Source organism: Mytilus trossulus, chromosome 14, assembly GCF_036588685.1.
Source record: "Mytilus trossulus isolate FHL-02 chromosome 14, PNRI_Mtr1.1.1.hap1, whole genome shotgun sequence".
Lineage (NCBI taxonomy): Eukaryota > Metazoa > Mollusca > Bivalvia > Mytilida > Mytilidae > Mytilus > Mytilus trossulus.
In genome coordinates, this window is record NC_086386.1 from 72577369 (window position 1) to 72600088 (window position 22720).

Sequence of the window (22720 nt, forward strand, 5' to 3'; positions counted from 1 at the left end):
TACATTCTACGTCAGAGTAAATGTAAATCTAAATATTTGGTCCTAGTACTTAAAATCTTAAAATCTTCTACTGGTGGATTTGACAAACATAAATAAGATGCAAAAAAAGTAATAATGAGGTTTTTAAATTTGATATTTAAAATATACCTTTTTGTGCCTCTTTGTTTAATATTTGTTTGTTTTATTGTGATTAAGATTTAAACACAATGTTGACTGCTGTACTCCTGTTTTGACATGTCTACCTAATATATCTGTTTGTTTTGTCCACGCATCGTTGTCAATTTAATGGATTTTTACGTGAATGTCATGCAGGTAAACGGTTTAGCTGGCTATAAAACCGGGTTGTTATCCATTCGTTCGATGTGATTGAGCTTTTGATTTTGCCATTTCCTTAGGGAATTTTCCTCGGAGGTCAGTATTTTTGGGATTTTTCTTTTAACCAGTAATAAATCATTTTGTAAATCAAGCATTGATACATTTGATAAATATGGCGATGTAAAAACAACAAAAATAAAACAAATAAAACGCTCTCACATACATGAATAAATTTGAGAATGGAAATGGGGAATGTGTCAAAGAGACAACAACCCTACCAAATTAAAAAAACAACAGCAGAAGACAACCAACAGGTGTTCAATGTAGCGAGAAATTTCCGCACCTGGAGGCGTCCTTCAGCTGGCCCCTAAACAAATATATACTAGTTCAGTGATAATGAACGCCAGAATAATTTCCAAATTGTATACAAGAAACTAAAATTAAAATAATACAAGACTAACAAAGGCCAGAGGCTCCTGACTTGGGACAGGCGCAAAAATGCGGCGGGGTTAAACATGTTTGTGAGATCTCAACCCTCCCCTATACCTCTAACCAATGTACAAAAGTAAGCGCATAACAATACGCACATTAAAATTCAGTTCAAGAGAAGTCCGAGTCTGATGTCAGAAGATGTAACCAAAGAAAATAAACAAAATGACAATAATACATAAATAACAACAGACTACTAGCAGTTAACTGACATGCCAGCTCCAGACTTCAATTAAACTGACTGAAAGATTATGATTTCATCATATGAACATCAGACACAACCCTTCCCGTTAGGGGTTTAGTGCCATACCATCATAACATATATGAGAAGAACATAACCCGTGTCATGCCAACAACTGTTTTTAGAATAAATGTGTTTAGTTCCGATGCAAAGACATTATCAGTGACTCAATATTAACGCCAAAATATGCAATCTTTAATGACTTGACAACACTATCGTGAGTATATCCCTTCTTAATAAGTATATTCAAAGGTTTTGTAAGTTTCTGAGGTGAAACGTACTATATGATATATGCATGAAATGTTTGACGTGTTTTGTTGACCTAATCTTATAATACAGAACTCATACATTTATCAGTCAAATTTAAATCTGCCCCTCTGTCAATTAATAATAACGCTACTTCTGTGCTTCCGTATTTACTTGCTTTATGTAGAGCTGTCTGTCCCTATATAGTTTTGAAAAATATATTTATAAAAGAAGAACAGACTAAAACTGGCATTTGAACAGTGTGCTGTATAAGGAACGTTCTTTATTGTTTAACCAATAACATTTTTTTCTGTTTATTGTAACTTCAATATTGATAAGTAAAATTGGCGTTTGACATTGAAATAAATACACACTATAATTTGATGTCAATGCACATAAACAATATTCAGTACTCTATTTTTGTTGTTTTTGTATTAGATTAGTTGTTTTTCTTGATAATTAACTTGAACATTGTTATATTGTCTGTATGCCCTCGTTGCGTGTTTGATTCGTGAGGTTATGAAAATAAATCAAGATAAAGTTATGAATAAAGGACAATCATTATTTGTTTTTTTGAGGAATCATGAAAATTTCAACAATCTATTTCTTTTAAAATTTGTTTCCATTGTACACAGGTTCAACTCTGAAAGTTTCCCTAGCGTTAGAATATGTCTTCTTGATATATTTAATCGCGAACATCTACTTTAAATAAACTTATCATAGATACCAGCATCGAAATTGTGTACGAAAGCCCAGTCTTCTACCAAAATCTCATTAGTGACTCTCAAACAAAAAAAAATTGAGAAGGCTAAATAATGTACAGAATTGAAGAGCAATTACAATTCCAAAACGTTTTAGCAAATATATCTAATATTTAGAAACTTCTAAGTTTTGTAAAACAATATTAAGAATTTTTCTGTGGTCAAAAATCTATCTACTATGTTTTCGTCCTTTTGAAGGAATCATTCGAAGATGGCCTTCCAAGCAGGTAAACAGTGAATATATTTACTCGTTCCGGTTACCATTATCAACTGTGTAATGCAATATAATAATGTTGTTTTACATTTCTAACTTTCATACTTACATTTTCACCTATCTCCCCCAATTTTGATCCTCTATTAAGCAGTTCAATACAGATTTCTTCTTTGTTATACTTTATAGCTTTATGAAGCGGTGTATGTCCCTGTTTGGAAAGTAATAGAAACAAATTTTATGATCAATTTATGATCAATTTCACCGATTTTGCTTCATATCTGTCTTCTAATGTTTACGTAAAAATATCAAATTATAATATTTTTTTACTTTTATACCATTACACAATAGCAGCTATTCATTTGCGAACAAAACTAAACTCTCCTATATGTTCATACTGAATGTGTCAAACAGACAACAACCCGACCAATGAGCAGCCGACGGCAAGCAATAGGTCTGCAATGCATCGAGGAACCTTCGCAACCGGAGGCATGCTTTAACTGGCCATTAAACAAAAATGTATAATGGGTCAGTAATAATGGACGTCATACGAAACTACGAAATATACACAAGAAACTTAAATTGGAAATCATAAAAAACTAACAAAGACTAGACGCTCTTGACTTGGGACAGGCGCCACAATGTGGCGGAGTTAAACATGTTTTTTGAGACCTCAACCCGCCATATACCTCTAGCCAATGTAGAAAAAAAAACACACACACAACTCGCACAGTAAACGTACATAGTGCCAAAGACCGATGTCAGAACAGGTAACAAAAAATAAAATAAAACTAAATGACAATGATACACAAATCAACAAAGGACTACTAGCAGTTACTGACATGCCAGCTCTTTGAATTTTGATTATATTTATTACAATAAGGATGCCCTCAAATATGTATTTTAACAAGTTGTATAATCTCAAACAAAAACGAATGTAACATTAAGTCAATATTCAACATTCAACATTCAACATTCGTTTTGATCATTAAACATTTGCTTTGAACATTAAACATTCGTATCGAACATTAATTGAACATTCGTTTTCAACATTCGATTTTCAACTTTCAACATTGGTTTTCAATATTTATTTTTCACGTTTCAACACCTGTTTTCAACATTCAACATTCGATTTTCAACTTTCAACAATCGGTTTCAACATTCAACATTAGTTTTCAACATTCGGTTTTTCAAGTTTCAACATTCAACATTCGTTTCAACATTCGATTTGCAACTTTCAATATTCGTTTAAAACATTCAACATTCGTTTAAAACATTCAAAATTAGTTTTCAATATTCAACATTCGTTTACAACATTCAAAATTCTTTTTCAACATTAAAGATCTGTTTTCAACATTCGATTTTCGATTTTAAACATTCCTTTTAGCATTCAATATTCGTTTTCAACATTAGATTTTCAAATTTCAACATTCGTCTTCAAGATTCAACATTCTTTTTCAATAATCAACATACATTTTTACCATTGAACAGTCGTTTTTAACATTCGATATTCTACTTTTAACGTTCGTTTTCAATATTCAGCATTTCATTTTGAACATTGAACATTCGTTTTGAACATTGAACATTCGTAGTCAACAATCAAATTAAACTTGCAACGTTCGTTTTCCACATTCAACATTCGTTTTCAACTTTCATCAATCAACATTCAACATTGGTTTTTAACATTCATCATTCGTTTTCAACATTCGTTTTCAACATTCGTTTTCAACATTCAAAATTCGTTTTCAACATTTGATTTTCTTCAAATTTCAACATTCGTTTCCAGCATTCAACCTTCGATTTTGAATTTTTAACATTCGATTCAACATTCAACATTCGTTTTTAGCATTTGATTTTCAATTTTCAACATTCGACATTCCTTTTCAACATTCGATTTTCAACTTTCAACATTCGTTTTAAACTTTCAACATTCGTTTTCAATATTCAACATTCGTTTTCAATATTCAACATTCGATTTCAATATTCAACATTCGTTTGTAAAGCCTCAGTCACACCTTAACGGATGGCTCGAACGGACGCCGAACGGATAACTTTTTTTCAATTCGTTCATGTCCGTAAGACGTCCGTTCTTATCCGTTAGACGTCCGTCCTTATCCGTTTCATGTCCGTTTAGCGTACGTTTTATCCATCGACGTCCGTTTTGTCCGGTGGAAAATTTTAAGCATTTTCAAAACTTTGAACGGACGTCCAACGGATGATGTGTCCGTTGAACGTCAGATAGGCGTCCGTTTTGTACGGTACTCGTCCGTTTCGTTTCCGTTTTGTATCCGTTACTTGTCCGTTATATATCCGTTGGATGCCAGGTAGACAAATTAACAATTGACTTCTACCGGACGTTTAACGGATAAAACGGATGTTGAAACGGACTTCTGACGGATGTTTACCGGATAAAACGGACGATGAACAGATCGGAAATGGATAAATTATCTGATTCAGGCCAGGTACTACCCTTTGTCGGCATTTTGAAGAACAAACCAAAACCAGTTACACAGAAACTTTTTGAATATTTATGCGATTTACATGCATTCGTTACGCTTCTGTTTTATTTGGTCAGTAAATCAACGGAATCTCAACGGATAACAATTTTGTCAACGGACAACTTTTATTTTCATCCGTTAGGCATCCGTTTGTGCTATCCGGTAAGTTGTGACCGAGGCTTTACATTCAACATTCGTTTCCAACATTCGATTTTCAACTTTCAACAATCGTTTTCAACAATCACACATTCGAACTCAACATTCAACATTCGTTTTTAATATTCAACATTCTATTTCAATATTCAACATTCGTTTGTAAAGCCTCGGACACACCTTAACGAATAGCTCGAACGGATGCCGAACGGATATCTATTTTCAATCCGTTCATGTCCGTTAGACGTCCGTCCATATCTGTTTCATGTCCCTTTAGCGTACGCTTTATCCATCGACGTACGTTTTGTCCGGTGGAAAATGTTTAGCATGTTCAAAACTTTGATCGGACGCCCAACGGATGAAATGTCCATTGAACGTCCTGTAGATAGATAGTTTATTCTCATAAAACCATGCAAGTACAAAGGTTACAGGCGTCCTTTTTGTACGGTACTCGTCCGTTTCGGTTCCGTTTTGTATCCGTTACTTGTCCGTTATATATCCGTTGCAGGTCAGGTAGACAAATTTACCAACGGATTTCTACCGGACGTTGAACGGATAGAAAGGATGTTGAACGAATGTAAAACGGACTTCTAACGGACGTATAACGGATAAAACGGACGATGAACAGATCTGAAACGGATTAATTATCTTATTCAGGACAGACACTACCCTTTGGCTGTATTTTTGAGAACAAACCAAAACCAGTTACACAGAAACTTTTTGAATATTTATGCGATTTACATGCGTTATTATTATCGCCTTGAATTTTTCCGTATATCTTGTGCATCCGTTTTATCCGATACGCTTCCGTGATGTGTCCGTTTTATGCGGTACTCGTCCGTTGGATGTTCGTTCGACATCGGTTCTGTCCGGTACGTTTCTGTTTCTCGTACGTTGCATATCCGGTGTGTGTCCGTTTTGCATTCGTTACGCGTCCGTTTTATTTAGTCAGTACATCAGAGGGCTCCCAACGGACAACACTTTTGTAAACGGACAACTTTTAGTTTCATCCGTTAGGCGTCCGTTCGTGCTTTCCGGTGGGGTTTGACCGAGGCTTAACGGATAGCTCGAACGGATGCCTAACGAATAACTTTTTTCAATCTGTTCATGTCCGTTAGCATCCGTTCTTATCCGTTAGACGTCCGTTTATGTCCGTTTAGCGTACATTTTAAATGACAACGTCCGTTATGTCCGTTGGAAAATTTTAAGAATGTTCAAAACTTTGAACGGACGTCCAACGGATGAAGTTTCCGTTGCACGTCCGTTAGGCGTCCGTTTTGTACGATACTCGTCCGTTTCGTTTCCGTTTTGTACCCGTTACTTGTCCGTTATACATCCGTTGGAGGTCTGGTAGATAAATCACCAACGGATCGGACTTCTACCGGACGTTTAACGGATAACACGGATGTTGAACGAATGTGAAACTGACTTCTACACGACGTATAACGGACAAAACGAATGATGAACGGATCTGAAACGGATAAATGCCAATTGAAAATTTCGCTTCAGGAATGTCAATTATTGGTATGTCAGATTTCTTGAGGTTCATGAATTCTTATTATTTCTAATCAATCTTAGAGTAAGGGCACGTCTTCACTATCAAGCAACTCTTACTCAGGCCAGACAATGTCCTTTGGCGGCATTTTTAAGAACAAACCAAACCAATTTACACAGAAACTTTTTCAATATTTATGCGATTTACATTATTTTTGTCGCCTTTAATTTTTCCGTATATCTTGTTCATCCTTTTTATCCGGTACGCTTCCGTTAGGTGTCCGTTTTATGCGGTACTCGTCCGTTGGATGTACGTTCGACATCCGTTCTGTCCGGTACGTTACCGTTTCTTGTACGTTACATATTATGTTATGCATTCGTTATGTTCCGTTCTATAACTGAACTTTTATTGTCATTCATTAGGCGTCCGTTTGTGCTATCAGGTAAGGTGTGATCGAGGCTTTACATTCAACATTCGTTTCCTACATTCGTTTTTCAACTTTCCACAAATGTTTTCAACATTCAACATTCGAACTCAACATTCAACATTAGTTTTCAACATCAGATTTTAAAATTCAACATTAGTTTTCAACATTCAACATTCGTTTTCAATATTCAACATTCGTTTTCAATATTCAACTTTCGTTTTCAACATTCAACATTCTATTTTTACCTTTCAACTTTTGTTTTGAACATTGAACATTCGTTTCCAACATTCAACATTCGATTTTTACCTTTCAACTTTCGTTGTGAACATTGAACATTCGTTTTCAACATTCAACATTCGTTTTAACATTCAACATTCGTTATTCAACTTTTAACATTCGTTTTCAACACTTTACATTTGTTTTCAACACTTAACATTCGTTTCTCAACATTCGTTTTTAACATTCAGTTTTGACCTTTTTACATTCGATTTTGACATCTCGACATTCGTTTTTCACATTCAACATTCGTTTTCAACATTTGATATTCAACTTTTAACATTCGATTTTAACATTCGACATTCGTTTTTCAACATTAGTTTTCAACATTCGATTTTGACCTTTTAACATTTGTTTTTAACAATCAACATTCGTTTTCAATATTCAACATTCATTTTCAACATTCAAATTCGTTTTCAACTTTTAATATTCGTTTTTAACACTCAGCATTCGTTTTCAACATTCAACATTCAACAATCGATTTTCAACTTTCAACATCAACATTTGTTTTCAACATACCATTTTCAGCTTTCAACATTCGTTTTCAACATTCAACATTCGTTTTCAACATTCAACATTCATTTTCAACATCGATTTTCAACTTTTAATATTTTTTTCAACATTCAACAGCTCTTCTAAAATAGCTTTTTTTAAGATGTTTGGCGTTTAACGCATTAAATACGTGTGAAAAACAGACATATATTCATATATAAATAGAATTGTCATTTTAGTTTTATGACAAACTTATGATAGCAACGGGATAATATATTTACTGGTTTGGGTATCCATCCGTTCTTCCGTGTTGTTCAAAATATAAAACATTTAAAATGATATACCAAATAAAGGTTTGACCCGGATTAAGGTAGATCACCAGTATATATTTTTTGAGACAGATTTTTTTTTATAATTTGCCAAAATGAAGATTTTACTATAAATTTAATAAAAAGTATTGGTAACCTTGCTATTTTTCAAGCTATGAGTTGTTGAAAATTGACAAAATTTGGTTAGTTTGTTCAAGAAAAAACACTTGAGTGTGCATAAAAAAATTCTATGAGATAGAATTTTGAAATAAATTGTGAAAAGAAAGGTTTCATAATATGTTTTAAGAAAATAAAAAGAAAAAATGGTGTCACCGAACTTGTTTTCTTGATACAAATAAATATAAAAAATTCCCTATTGGCCCAGTATAAATTTTGTACTAAAAGAGTTATCTCACCTTAAATGGCTCATTTGAAAAAAATGATTTTAAAACCAAAGAAAAAGATATTTTGTTAAAATATTTTGCATAATACAATTAATTAACAAGTTTTCTTTAAATAGAAAAAACTTCTAACAATTGAATTGCAAATCTGTCTCCAAATTTGCAGATTTAGGCAAATAACTAGATGGCGGTATACCATCAATCTACCTTAAGTGGTGCACTGCAAATGTAAATATGATCATGCGAAGGGACACGATGTCCTTATCTTAAGTTCACACATTCTTGTTACAAATGGTTTATACGCGTACATGTATTTGTATCCTCTACATTCATAACTGTCTCTTCTATGGTTGCACACACGCTCGCATCGACGGTAACACCTTAAAGATGATCGAGCGAATAAAAATAAGGTCACCTGTTGATACTGTTTATTATGTTTTTTTGTTTTTTTTTAATAATTTAATTTTTTTTAACGCGTCTTCTGATTGGTTGGCGTTACTTTGGTATGAGCCCATAGACATAATTTTGTCATGTGACCGTGACGTCATCAACGTTTTTTTCATGGTTTTCTACAATTTAAAATGGAATTTAGAATTAAATTATAAGAAATGACTGTTCTATTTTTTCTGACTACTGTAAACCAACTTATTTTCGCGAGCGATTTATTTTCGCGACTTACGCGAGTAGTAAAATAACGCGAAAATATATCGTCGCGAATATGTAATACTCTGTTGTTACTTTATTAAAATACACATAGTCAGCTGGAAAATCGCGAAATTAAATAGCAGCGAAGTGGACTAGAAAGGATAAAACGCGAAATATAGTATCCGCGAAAATAAGTTGGTTTACAGTATTCGGCATAACATAAAAAAATTGGTGCACACTACGCTACGCGCGTTATTCAGTGTGCACCAAATTTTGTATGTTATTTCTTCATAGACAATAAAAAAATTACAGTCATTCCTTAATGAATATGGATCTGGTCTATTTACCAGCTTTGATTATTTGGAATATCTTCTAATTTTCACTAATTCGTACTACATTTGTATAAACTTCAAGATTTACCTAACTGTATTATTAAAACTTTTTTTTTCAAAAGTTATTATTTTCGAAGGGTTACATATTTTGCAGTGGTGTCTTGCCATCGCTTTGTTTGGACTTGTTTGTTTTGCTTTTTGGCATTGAGTGTTTGTCCCTAATAGTTTTTAATTGTGCATTTGCATTCAGATATCGAAGATCAATTTTTTCGTTCATATTGTGTTAATTTACGTTTTTTTGATTGAGTTAAGCCTGTCAATTGATATTTTATCGTGTGTTTTTCTATGTTGTGATGTTATGTTATTGTTCAGAAAAAGGGAGAATGTTTGGTACCATTTAAACGCTTAATCCCTGCAAATTTGCTGCAAATGTTTGCACCTGTCCTAAGTCATGAATCTGATGTACAGTAGTTGTCGTTTGTTTATGTAATTTCTACGTGTTTCTCGTTTCTCGTTTTTTATATAGATTAGACCGTTGGTTTTCCCGTGTTAATGGTTTTACACTAGTTATTTTGGGGCCTTTTATAGCTTGTTGTTCGGTGTGAGCAAAAGCTCCGTTTTGAAGGCCGTATATTGACCTATAATGGTTTACTTTTATACATTAATATTTGGATGGAGAGTTGTCTCATTGGCTCTCACACCACATTTTCCTATATCTTACTATTGTTTTTTTTCCGATCGGTAGTTCAGCCATGGCCAAAGTGGGAAGTCCTTTTTGTGGTGCGGAATACTCAGTTCCGTCCGGTCTTGGTGGGAAAGTTAAATCCGATGCATCTTATTGAGAGAACATCATGTTCTCTAGAAGTTTATATGTTTGCCACTGTACGATGAGCATAAAATTGAGAATGGAAATGGGGACTGTGTCAAAGAGACGACAACCCAACCATAGAACAGACAACTACAGAAGGCAGCCAACTATTAATCATTCGACTGTAGCTTTACTTGAATTGTATTTTTGGTTAGGCAAATTAATTGAATATTGGTAGTCAAAGCCTCGTCTTGATTAAAAGACGTTAATGACAATAGGGAGTGCACGGTTAATTGAAAATAGGAATCGTAAAGTAAGTATTGGCGATCATACTCTTGAAAGCTCACACACTTGCAAAAAGATGCTATCTATGAAAAATCCAGATTTTAGGGATTTTTTTTTAAAATAATATTTCTAGCGTGCATTAAAACAATACATTTCAATGAAACCTCTGATGGGTAAAGATACTATTCTCAGTATTCAGTTACAGACATGTCCTGATAACAAAAAATAATTGACAAAATTATATATATGACCTCTTCAAAAATGCTTTTGTGCATGTGTGTTGCAGCTTCTTTGGTGATACTAAGTTTACTATTCACCCTGTCTTTAACATTATACGTTTCGCCTTTGTCAGAATGTATGAACGCTGTATAATAGCTGGCTGAACTATGAAATATTGCTTATATTAACAAAGATAGAAGACTCCTATATAAAATGTATAAATACTTTATCTACCAAAAGTAGCAAATTCATTGTAAAAAAAATTCATGCATCAAATCTGTTTTAATTGAGCTCTTTTGTTGAAAAGTTTGTTCGAGGTGTAATTTGTATCTTAATCACAGATATCTGCATCTAACATGTAAATTCAATGAAATAATGATCTTTCAGAATGTTTAACTAATAAACCGTTTAATGGAATAATCATTGACACAATTGCTGTATAAAGCGAGATCAAAACAATGATAGACTAAATAATAATCTTGGTAAACTATTTAATATCGTTAACATACATTAAAATCTGTGAATATGATATATACATGTACGGTTTTAACATTAACGTGTCCACACATCAAATATAATAATACTCACCGAATCATCAGTCAAAGTTAAATCTGCCCCTCTGTCAATTAGTAACAAAGCTATAGCTGTGCTTCCAGATTGAATTGCTATATGAAGAGCTGTTCTTCCCTGTATAGTTTTGGAGAATGAATCAAAAGAAAAACAGCATTTATTTTTAGTCGAAAATCATTTGATCTGTAAATTGAAATTGTAACATTGTTTGTTTTGTCTTGAAATTTGCCATTTGAATGAATACAAAAAATTAAAATCATTAAAAAACTGAACTCCGAAGAAAATTCAAAACGAAAAGTCTCAAATCAAATGGCAAAATCAAAAGCAAAAACACAACAAACGAATCGATAACAACTGTCATATTCCTGATTTGGTACAGACTTTTTCTTATGTAGAAAATGGTGGATTGAAACTGGTTTTATAGTTTTTTCTCATTAAAATGCTCATATACAAAAGTCTGATGGTTTGTTTCACAGCAACCTTCAGTACTCTTTTTTTTCTTTTTTTTTTTAAATTTTTGATCTTTGATACGTATTTTTCTTTTTAATTGATTTGATGAATGGTTGGTATACTTATTCAACCGATGTTATATTTGTAGGTTATTTGGAGATTATTAGAAAATATCAACGACTAATTACTTTAAAAAATGAATCAATTTTACACCGGTTAAACTCAGATACGTTTGATATAGACATGTTTGTTTAACTAATCAGTAATACAGTACTCACAAAATCATCAGCTAAATTTATGTCTGCCCCTCTGTCAAATAATAATAAAGCTACGTCTCTGCTACTGTGTTTACTTGCTACATGTAGAGCTGTATATCCCTGTATAATTATTGAAAATAAATTTCAAAAACACAAGACCAATAATGGCTTTTGAAAAATGTGCTCTATAAAGATGGTTTTTATTAATGAAAATTTCATTTAATCTGTATAGTTGTAACTACTTACTGTTTGCCGTTAGAATAAATACACACTATTGTGTGGATTTTGTATCTAATGTTAGATTGTGTACATTAATTACAGTTCGGCAAAAGCATTATTTTATACATTTGTACAAAACTCAAATAAACATAGAAAGGCATAGTATGTTTCGCGGGTAAATCTGGGGTCATGTCAAATGCGAAGGGGTGTTCCAAAGGAAACTGTAATACGTGTAATGAGACACTTTGGTATAACACCCTTTCTTCAAGAATGGTACAGCTTCCATCGGGGTATATAAACAGGAGAGATTCCTAGTTCAGGGTCGATTGTCAAACTTTAGAAGATGAAACCCTGAAGAACGGTAAGTAGATATTCGAGATCGATGGCTCGTATATTTTAGATAATATTACTAAGTGTAATAAAAAGCAGGAGTCAATTTCACAAACAACTTAAGACTAAGATTTGTCGTGAACAATTCAGTAAACTTACGATCAAACTAAGTCGTAAGTTTTTTTGTGAAATCGACTCCAGGTTTGTGCCTGTTAGAAATACGGACTTGCATATTTACAAGCTGAACCGTTTTGTACCGTTTAGACAATAATGAGTCTGTTTGGCCACTTTGTAAAGTAAATAATTGTATCAACGAACAAAGACAAGTGTATGATTTGTTGGGTACATTTTTGTACCAAGAGGACATGTTTGTTCCTGACCCAGAACATTTTGAAAAAGTACAAATTTGAACCAGTGTATATTTTTTTTAAGTCGAATAGTTTATATATATAGTTTATTAGAGATTGCAAAGAGCAGTTGTACATATTTTGGATCATTGACGTTAATATATGGATAACGATTATTTTTGTTATTTATTTGTACATACAATATTTTGGATCCAGTATCAAACTTGTACTGAACTCATTCTTAATAGAAATATATACGCTTACACTGTTTCCACATTACACTGCATTTTCTGTTTTATTGGGCATTGTTATATTATAGTTCGTTTCTGGGTGTGTTACATTTTTATGTTGCGTTTCTGTTGTGTTGTAGTTCTCTTATATTTGATACCTTTCCCTCAGTTTTTGTCTGTAACCCGGATGTTTTTTACTCTATTGATTTATGAATTTTGAACAGCGGTATACTACTCTTGCCTTTATTCAAATATTTACAATATTCTGCAGGTTTTTTACGGCAACATTTTTTTTTATGATACTTTTCTTGTAAATTAACTTGATGATTTTTGGATATATCAATATGATTTGTTATTCCCCCCCCCCCAAAAAAAAATCACAAATAAAATATCAACAATTGTTTTCTTTGTTAGCTGATTATTGCAATTAGGTTCAATATTATCGTATATGAATGCTACATGATTACTAAAGTGTATTGGTGTTTGCGCCAGGATGCATACTTTTAACCGATTCCGTTATGCAGTATTTTAAATGATTTCATCACAGATACCAGGATTAAAATTTTATATTAACGCCAGACGCGAAAGTTGATGATTTTTTTTTGTCCAGTGCAAAAAGCATGGTAGCATTTACGAAATAAGATAAAATTGTATTTTCCAACGTGCCGTACGCTCTGCTATAATAATTGTATAATATTAGTTGGAATGCAAGAAAAACAGCATTACCCAGTATTTCAAGTTGAAGAGAGTTTTTACTAGCAGAATCAATTAGGATAACAGAACATGTATCAACGCTTTGTAGACTAGAGTTTTGTTTAACTGTTAACCAGAATGCGTATTTTGGCATGAAATTTATCTACAAATTAAGGTATGGCACACCTTTCTTTATTGACGGAATCGTTTGTAGCCGGCTCCTATAGTTGTTAATTTCTGTGTCATTTTGGTCTCTTGTGGAGAGTTGTCTCATTGGCAGTCATACCACATCTTCTTCTTTATATTTCAAAAAGGTCAACAGTTAATAAATTTTGTTGTCCCGGTTATTATTCTGACGACCGTGTTTCAAATAGTATATTTGGTTGCCAACTTTTATTCCGTTTGCTTACATTTCTGACTTTCAAACTTACGCATTCATCACAGAACTCTAGTCCTCTTTTAAGCAATTCAAGAAAGATTTCAACATGGTTGTACTGCACAGCTATAGAAAGTGTTGAATATCCCTGTTTTGGAAAGTTAAAGGAATAAATTGTGTAAACATGTTTCAACATAGATATATTCATTTAGATATATTAAAAATTTAACGAGTTTACAAAACAAGTGCACAATAGTATCTATATATTTGTAAAACTAAACTCTCATGTAAGATAAAATCGGCATGCTACTCAGTTGAATGAACGTCATACATATAATATATTCATTCCGATATACCCATCAAGTTAACTAAATTTAGAGGTAGGTCTATGTGTTGTTGGACAGAGATGAGAGCCTGTGAATTATACAGTTTGGTTTTACCTTGCAATAGGCCTTCTTACAAGTTCAAACGTTTTTTTTAAATCCTTTTTAGGATGTGGCTTAATCCTAACACTAATTCCGATTGAATTCATTCCTTAAAAGTGTAGTGACCATGAACAGGTTTTACCCTAACATACACCTGAAATATATATCAAATGTCGTAAGTTTCAGACATGGTCATAATAAATCTACGTTTTGTTTAAAGATAACGTAGATTTATTTGGCCTCATTAGAAGTAATCTTTCCTATTACAATTTGATCCTTAATATTTGTTAACACATAGTTTTTGCAAACAACATTTTAGATAAAGCAACTAAATAAAATTGTCAATAATAGAAAGTCGGGATGACCTTGTTCAATAAAATGACTCTGACTGCACATAAAAATCACTTGTCTTTTTAGAGACAATACTACAAAATGACTATTTCACCAGACATTGAAAACAATTTTAAAAAATTGCTTAAACTACTGATTCGATATTATAATGAATTAATGCCATATGTGATAATCTTTCAACAATTAGACTAAACTACTTTACTTTATAACCATTGATTTATTTAACATGTAACACAACAAAAATACACGATGTCTATACCATCTCTTAGATATATTTAACATTATTTAAAATATGATTTTAACACAAAAGTGATTTGATATACTTTTTTAATGTATAGTACTCACTATTTCATTGCTCAGGTTTGCCCCTTTGTCAATCAATGCCAAAGCTATGTCTGTGTTTCTGTGTTCAATTGCAATCTGTAGAGGTTGATTCCCCTGTATAATTTCGGGAAAAACATTTAACCAGAAAACACTCAAATAAAATAGACATTTACAAAATAAATTGAACTGTTTTATTGTCATATCGCATTGGTGTGGTTCTCGTTTCTCGTTTTTTAAATAAATAAGACTGTTTGTTTTCCTATTCGGATGGTTTTACACTAGCCAATTTTGAGATCCGTTATATGATGCTGTTATGTTTGAACAAAAGCTCCGTGTTGGAGGCCGCTCTTTGACTTATGATCGGTTACCTTTACCAATTGTCACTTGGATGGAGAGTTGTATCATTGGCACCTATACCACATCTTCTTATTTCTAAAAACTGCATTTCTGAATTAAATTCTCATTTGCAATATTTTGATGATTTTTACAGCAACTGTCAGTTCTTTGATTTGTTATGCTTGTTTTTGTTAGTTGCAAGTAAAATCATTATCGAAAGGTATTATGATTTGCTTATCACGGGTGTCTTAAGGAATTCAAAAAGAATACAACTTTTACGTGATTCAACCATTGAAATTTGTTGGTTATTTGAAACTTATAGAAAGTATTATTCGTCAATGTAAAAGTAAAAGTCTCAAATTGTTCAGCACTTTTAAAAATGTTTAGCAATTTATAGTTTAGTATGGCGTTCATTTTCACTGAATTAGTATATACATTTGTTTAGGGGCCAGCTGAAGGACGCTTCCGGGTAGGGGAATTTCTCGCTGCATTGAAAACCAGTTGGTGACCTTCTGCTGTTGTATGTTCTATGGTCGGGTTGTTGTCTCTTTAATACATTCCCCATTACCATTCTCAATTTTCTTTCTAAGTTCATTAATTGTCATGATATGCTTTTATTTATCATAGTTCCCAAAACGTGTCTATAGTAATATATTGGACGTCCCAATAACAATTTCAACATATTCAAAACAATTTGTTTCAATAAACCCCCACTTCCAAATACTGTTGGTATTTCCGTGTGTTTCCAGGACTGGGGCCTTGTTCATCAATAATATCTGGCTAGCATACACATGGTTATACACATGTCATGCATTTCATCAAGACAAGTGCTTCTATCTCTTCGTTCTTATAAACCAAATAATTGACAAAGTTCAAACGGACACTAATTTAGAAACAAAACAAGAAGCCGAGGATTTTCGTATTTGCTATTTAAACAAGTTAAGTTGAGAACATTTTGACGTTTCCTTGTTTACCTTCCTTCACATCAAGTAGTTGCAAATGGTGTAAAAGCTCGATTTCAAATCTATATACAATATAAATAATCTTTCCTTCCTCTAATATCTCTGATACAAAAGCATTTAGAGCAAATCCGACATTGGTTTTAAAATGTTCATGAGATCAAGATATATCTGCCCTGAAATTTTTAGACGTATCAGACAACCCGTTGTTGAGTTGTGAAAAAATATCAATTGACACCATCAGGAGATATTGCCTCTTAAGGAGAGCCTGTTCGTTTTCTTTAACAGAAATAAACTTCTTCCAGTCAGGAATACTTCTCCCTTCAATTATCCGATACACTTTATTGGAAGCTGTAGTTTTTGTGCGGAGTTCCCTTTCAGCAGACTTTATAGAGTTGTTCATGTCGTCGAGATCAAAACATCTGCTTCTGTGTGCGCTATAGAAAAGCATTGGGACATGTTTTTTTAATTGTCACCTGCAAGTTCATCGAATGTTTGACTTTTCTAAACATCAATTCATTGAACCCATGCAATACCATCTCATCTTATGAGTGATGCGTCAAAGGATAGTATGGAAAGTGCTCAAGAGACTTCAGATTCAAATTGCTTCACCAAATCATACTTGCACGATTTTCTCATGGTGCCGTCATCGTGAAAAAGGGTAATTAGAATGGGAACTACCGGGAGCGAAAGCACATTTTCTATTGTAACATCATCTCTACAGTTTGCCAAAATCAGTGCACGTCTAAATACCAGTTCGATATTTATGTGACCTGAAATTATCTTCCCCGATTTATATTTAGGGTTTGATTTTATGTGAACATATTTCGAACGTTTTAAGTTTTGACTTTGGACGATAAAAACTCCTTGACTAACCCAATGTAAAACTACTAGTGATGAAATGTCTAGACATGGTCAAGTCCTCCACAGCTGTGAGCAAAGACTCGTAAACATCTCTTGTAGCATGCATTCCAGTAGAGATATTGATAAGACATGGGGGACGGGATTCAACATCAAAAGGATCAGTCATGGTTCATTCAGATGGTTCACATTGGCAATATAATGTTCTTCATCTCTTTTCATTGCTGTTGGTTTTGTTTCCCCGTGTGACTTTACATTATTTGCAGCAATTCCATTCATTTCCCGGATTACACGACTATGGGATTCGATAAACTTTCTAGTAAGGGCACATCTAAAAAACGCAGACTTGGGTTTTTATGCCTACAGTGCCACCTGATCCCCTTGAGACTTTGATAAGGGTCTTCTCTGTTGCCATGCCGGTCCATATGCCGTTTAAATGTCCCGGAGTATGTCTTATAGCAAAGTTGCCATCTATAAAAAGGTGATCGAATATTTTCAGAAAGTTGAAGCATATCGGGTATATAAACAGGCATCTACCTTCGGTAATTGGTACGGTTGGTTAATACCAAAAAAAAAATGAGGTCACATATGAGATGACGATCTCAAAGAAATGACCAATTATCCTATCGTTCTGCACTAACATTTGACAGCAAAATGTCTACTGCTTCAAGGAACATATTCCAGTATTTAAATGTAAGTCAAAATGTAAGTGATACAGCTTATCCCGATTGCTTAAACGTATCTAAAAGTGGCTGTATACGAACTTCAAATAGCTCAGTCATATGAGCGTTAGGACTTGTGTCTAGCTTGAATTGCTGAAACAATGCTTCATAAAGGTATGAAATATCATATAAATGTTAATATTTTACAATTAGCGTAAAAACAAATGATGAAATTGAATTGAAACTTACTCTTTTAAATACAAAATATTCGTAGTGTTAAACGTTTACAAAAACTCTTTAATAACGAATTTAGTTTTGCTTAACATTGAAATAGTTAGAATAAAGTGTAACAATAATGTGTGTAATAACAGCAATCATTACACGCATGTTCTTTTACAATGTAGACCTACAAAAAATTCAAAGTCGATTTTTTTTTCAAGTAAACTAACATTTTACAAAAATTGTACCATACGATGTTTTGACGACAAGTCAATATATTACGATTAACCTTTGAACTACCAATACTGTTATGACAATTTAACTTTTTAAATAAGCGACTTCTCCTAACTTGGTCAACGTACTATATAGTTAGTTATTAAAATAGATATTAAGAATGTAAGTTTCTGTCCGAAATAATTATAAACATGACAATTTATCTATTAAAAAAGAAATCCAAACATTGTTGCTTTACTTTTTAAACAAGATGTTACAACTTATTATCCGACTTTAAAACAAGGAAAAAGAATAAACAATACTTCCTTTATGATACTGTTATCTCCATTCATTTTTACAAACATGTTTGAAAGACGAACAGTGTGTAACGTCACTTTCTAAACAATTTCAATTTTTTTGCTGACTTGGTACAGGAAATATTATGAACAAAATTGTGGGTTAAACCTGCTTTTGTGGCTAGCCCAACCTTTTATGCCAATGGTAAATATAACATTAAAATAACAACATAACATAAAAATGACTACAAAACAAATAAATGGGAGAACATACTACGCCAGACGTTCGTCTCGTCTACATGAGACTCATCAGTGACGCTCAGATAAAAAAGTTCAAAGGACAAAACAATTTCAAAGCTGAAGAGTATTGAGGATCAAAAGTCCAAACAGTTGTGCAAAATACGGCTTAGGTTATCTGCCTGGGATAAGAAAATTCTTAATATTAAGAATAATTCAAACTTTTGCAAACAGTAAATTTATTAAAATGACTATATAATAGATGCATAAGTTCATACCGAAGTGGTGCTTAACTACAGATTAAAACGGATACGTCAAACAACCTAGATCAGCATATAAAAAAGGCACAGCCAAACAACATAGTATTTGTTAGCCGCAGAGATCGACGCATAACGTGACGTCACATCTAAATTTCTACAAAATGCCCAATAATAGGAAAGAGTTCAAGATTAGGTTTGTAATACTGATATAACTTGTATTAATAACAATGGAAATTACAATACTTAATGATATAAAATTGTGGTAGTAATTAGATAATTATTTGTATTATCTAGCTATGACTGTATTGCTTCTAAATCAAACTGTAAACCAAATTTATCGTATAGATTAAGCTGACCAGAACTAAAATCTTATAAATGAACTGGGTGATTATCTTTCTTCACCGTAACACGCGAATAGAACAGAAACAAAAAACATTTACAACTACAAACGATAAGACATTTGAAAAAATCCCGATGAGAATATTAACATGAACGAATATAACATTAAAACTAAATATACAAATTTTGGATCGCAAGATACCGTGACACGTCTTATAGCAATGCGAATTTACACTTAGCAAATCAGTCCCAATCGGGAATAAGTCACGTTCGGTACTAAAATGGTCAGACGACGTAATGCACGTTATACTTTTGCTTTAGTTTAAGAGATATAAGTCATCAAAGAGCATGTTTCCCTTATGTCCTATGTTTAGTAATGTCTGCCATGTTGGATTGCAGGCAGAGCTCGGTCATCGGACGGATTTTTTTTTTAAATTCGATACCCTAATGGTGGTTTGGCCAAGTTGGTTAAATTTGTTTCAGTTGTTTCAAGAAAAGACATAAGTAAAAGATCACAAAAAATTACAAGAAAATGTTAAATTTGCCTTTAAAGGGAAATAACTCTACTGCGTCAATTGACCATTTTTGTCATGTTGACTAATTTGTAAATCTGACTTTGTTGAACATTATTGCTGTTTATAGTTTATCTCTATCTTTAAAAATAGTGAAGATAATACCCCAAAACTGCAAGATTTCCTTAAAATTACCAATTCAGGGGCAGTAACCCAATAACAGCTTGTCTGCTATGTCTGCAAATTTAAGAACAGATAGATCTTAACATGAGGAACATTCAAGCCCATTCTCAAATTTACTCTTAATACTTTTGTTTCAGAGATATAAGCCAAAAACTGCATTTTACCCCTGTGTTCCATTTTTAGTCCTGTCGTCCATATTGATTGGCTGGCAGAATTAATGGGACACATTTATTACTCGATACCATAATAATGATTGTGACCAAGTGTTGTTGTCTCAGTAGTTTCAGAGTAGAATATTTATAAAAAATTACTATAAAGGACAATTACTATTTATGGGGTCAAATGACTATTATGTGATGTTGACTTATTTGTCAATCTTACTTTGCTAAACATTACTGGTGTTTACAACTTATCTCTATCTGTAATATTATTCAAGATAATAACCAAAAACAGAAAAATGTCCTTAAATAACCAATTCAGAAGCAGCAACCCAACAACAGATTGTCCGATTCGTCTCAAAGTTACCTACCATTACATATTTGCAGTTAGCTATGTTTATTGCTATAACAATTAATAACAATCATCAACATAGCAATAATGACACAAAATGGACTATTTTCACATCTTGCATGTTAATTTTTCGGCACGACATTTGCAGTTATGTTTGTACATGCCCAAAGAAAATGTAGTGATTTAACATCAGGTGTTGCAATATACTCTTGGCAAGAGTGATCTACTTGATTAAAAACATATAATGATCCAATTGATATTCTGCTGCACAAGTTAAATATATTTGTTTTAGAAATTGAACTGGCAATTAAAAGCCTAACAATTGAACATGCAAATTATGATGTAAGCCATGTGCTGATCTTTCACGATGAATATATATCAGTGATCAGTAAACCATTTTATAGAATAATCATTAATAAAATTGATGTATATAGCGATACAAATTAGGTGAACGAATGATTTTAAAGTGTATATATATATATCAGCAGGGTTAAAGAACATCAGTTGTTCGACCTGTTAGTCAAATGCGTTTTGTTTAAATATACTTCTTCACTCTTTTGGTCTTTTGGAAAATGTTGTTTGTGCTGTTTTTAGACCCTTCTACAACGAAATTTGTTTGACATGCACACGTATAAAAATTGCGGTTTTTATCCAACGCAGTCATAGGTTTGAACGTAGTTTTCAATTTAGACTCGTATATATATATATATATAGGTGGTCGTGTGGTCTAGCGGGACGGCTGCAGCGGTTTGAACGTAGTTTTCAATTTAGACTCGTATATATATATATATAGGTGGTCGTGTGGTCTAGCGGGACGGCTGCAGTGCAGGCGATTTGGTGTCACGATATCACAGTAGCATGGGTTCGAATCCCGGCGAGGGAAGAACTAAAAATTTGCGAAAGCAAATTTACAGATCTAACATTGTTGGGTTGATGTTTAGACGAGTTGTATATATATATATATATATACAACTCGTCTAAACATCAACCCAACAATGTTAGATCTGTAAATTTGCTTCCGCAAATTTTTGGTTCTTCCCTCGCCGGGATTCGAACTCATGCTACTGTGATATCAAATCGCCTGCACTGCAGTCGTCCCGCTTGACCACACGACCACCTGGGCTCTCAAAAAAAGAGCTTTCGGTGGGCATGTGTTACCTTTCCACGTCAGTTTTAATCTAGCGGCGTACTACAGTATCGGATGGCTGCAGTGCAGGCGATTTGGTGTCATGATATCACAGTAGCATGGGTTCGAATCCCGGCGAGGGAAGAACCAAAAATTTGCGGAAGCAAATTTACAGATCTAACATTGTTGGGTTGATGTTTAGACGAGTTGTATATACATTATGTACACAGCCATGTATCACCATCATTGATAGCGATCCGATGGATACATCTGTTGTAGGGTTGTCACTGACTCAGACGTACTTATATATATATATAATATATATATATATATATATATATAAAATAAAAACTATAACACAAATTCCCATACGTTTCGGCCATTACGGCCTTCTTCAATAAATTACAACATTGAAACAACAATTACATTGCTTGGATACATTACGTTATAACAACTTCTATGACGTTCATTTGCCACGTTTTTCGCTTTTTAATATAAATATTTTTATTATCGTTCATACTTTATGTTGAATTATATATAAATACATTGTGTTGAATTATATATAAATACATTGTGTTGAATTATATATAAATACATTGTGTTGAATTATATATATATATGCTTGGACGTTTTTACATTAGCATGTTTTTTTAACTAATTTTATAATTAAGCAATCACAGAATAATCAGTAAAATTTATATCTGCCCCCTTTTCAATTAATAATATAGCTACTTCTGTATTTCCCTTGGATCACAACGAACAACAAGCTATAAAAGGCTCAAAAATAACCAGTGTAAAACCATTCAAAGGGGAAAACCAACGGTCTTATTAAA

At 32.9% G+C, this 22720-nt stretch overlaps 1 protein-coding gene across 1 annotated transcript in view; it reads right to left on the reverse strand.

The window, feature by feature from the left end:
- Positions 1-1373: 1373 nt before the first annotated feature.
- The window catches only part of LOC134698042 (putative ankyrin repeat protein RF_0381), a 58684-nt gene continuing 37337 nt past the window's right edge, over positions 1374-22720 (reverse strand). The window contains exons 12-17 of the mRNA XM_063560330.1: positions 15196-15288; positions 14130-14222; positions 11901-11999; positions 11191-11289; positions 2376-2474; positions 1374-1490 (exon numbers count right to left, since the gene is read on the reverse strand). Of these exons, the coding sequence (XP_063416400.1) occupies positions 1374-1490; positions 2376-2474; positions 11191-11289; positions 11901-11999; positions 14130-14222; positions 15196-15288 (600 nt within the window). The remainder of the gene's footprint in view (positions 1491-2375; positions 2475-11190; positions 11290-11900; positions 12000-14129; positions 14223-15195; positions 15289-22720) is intronic.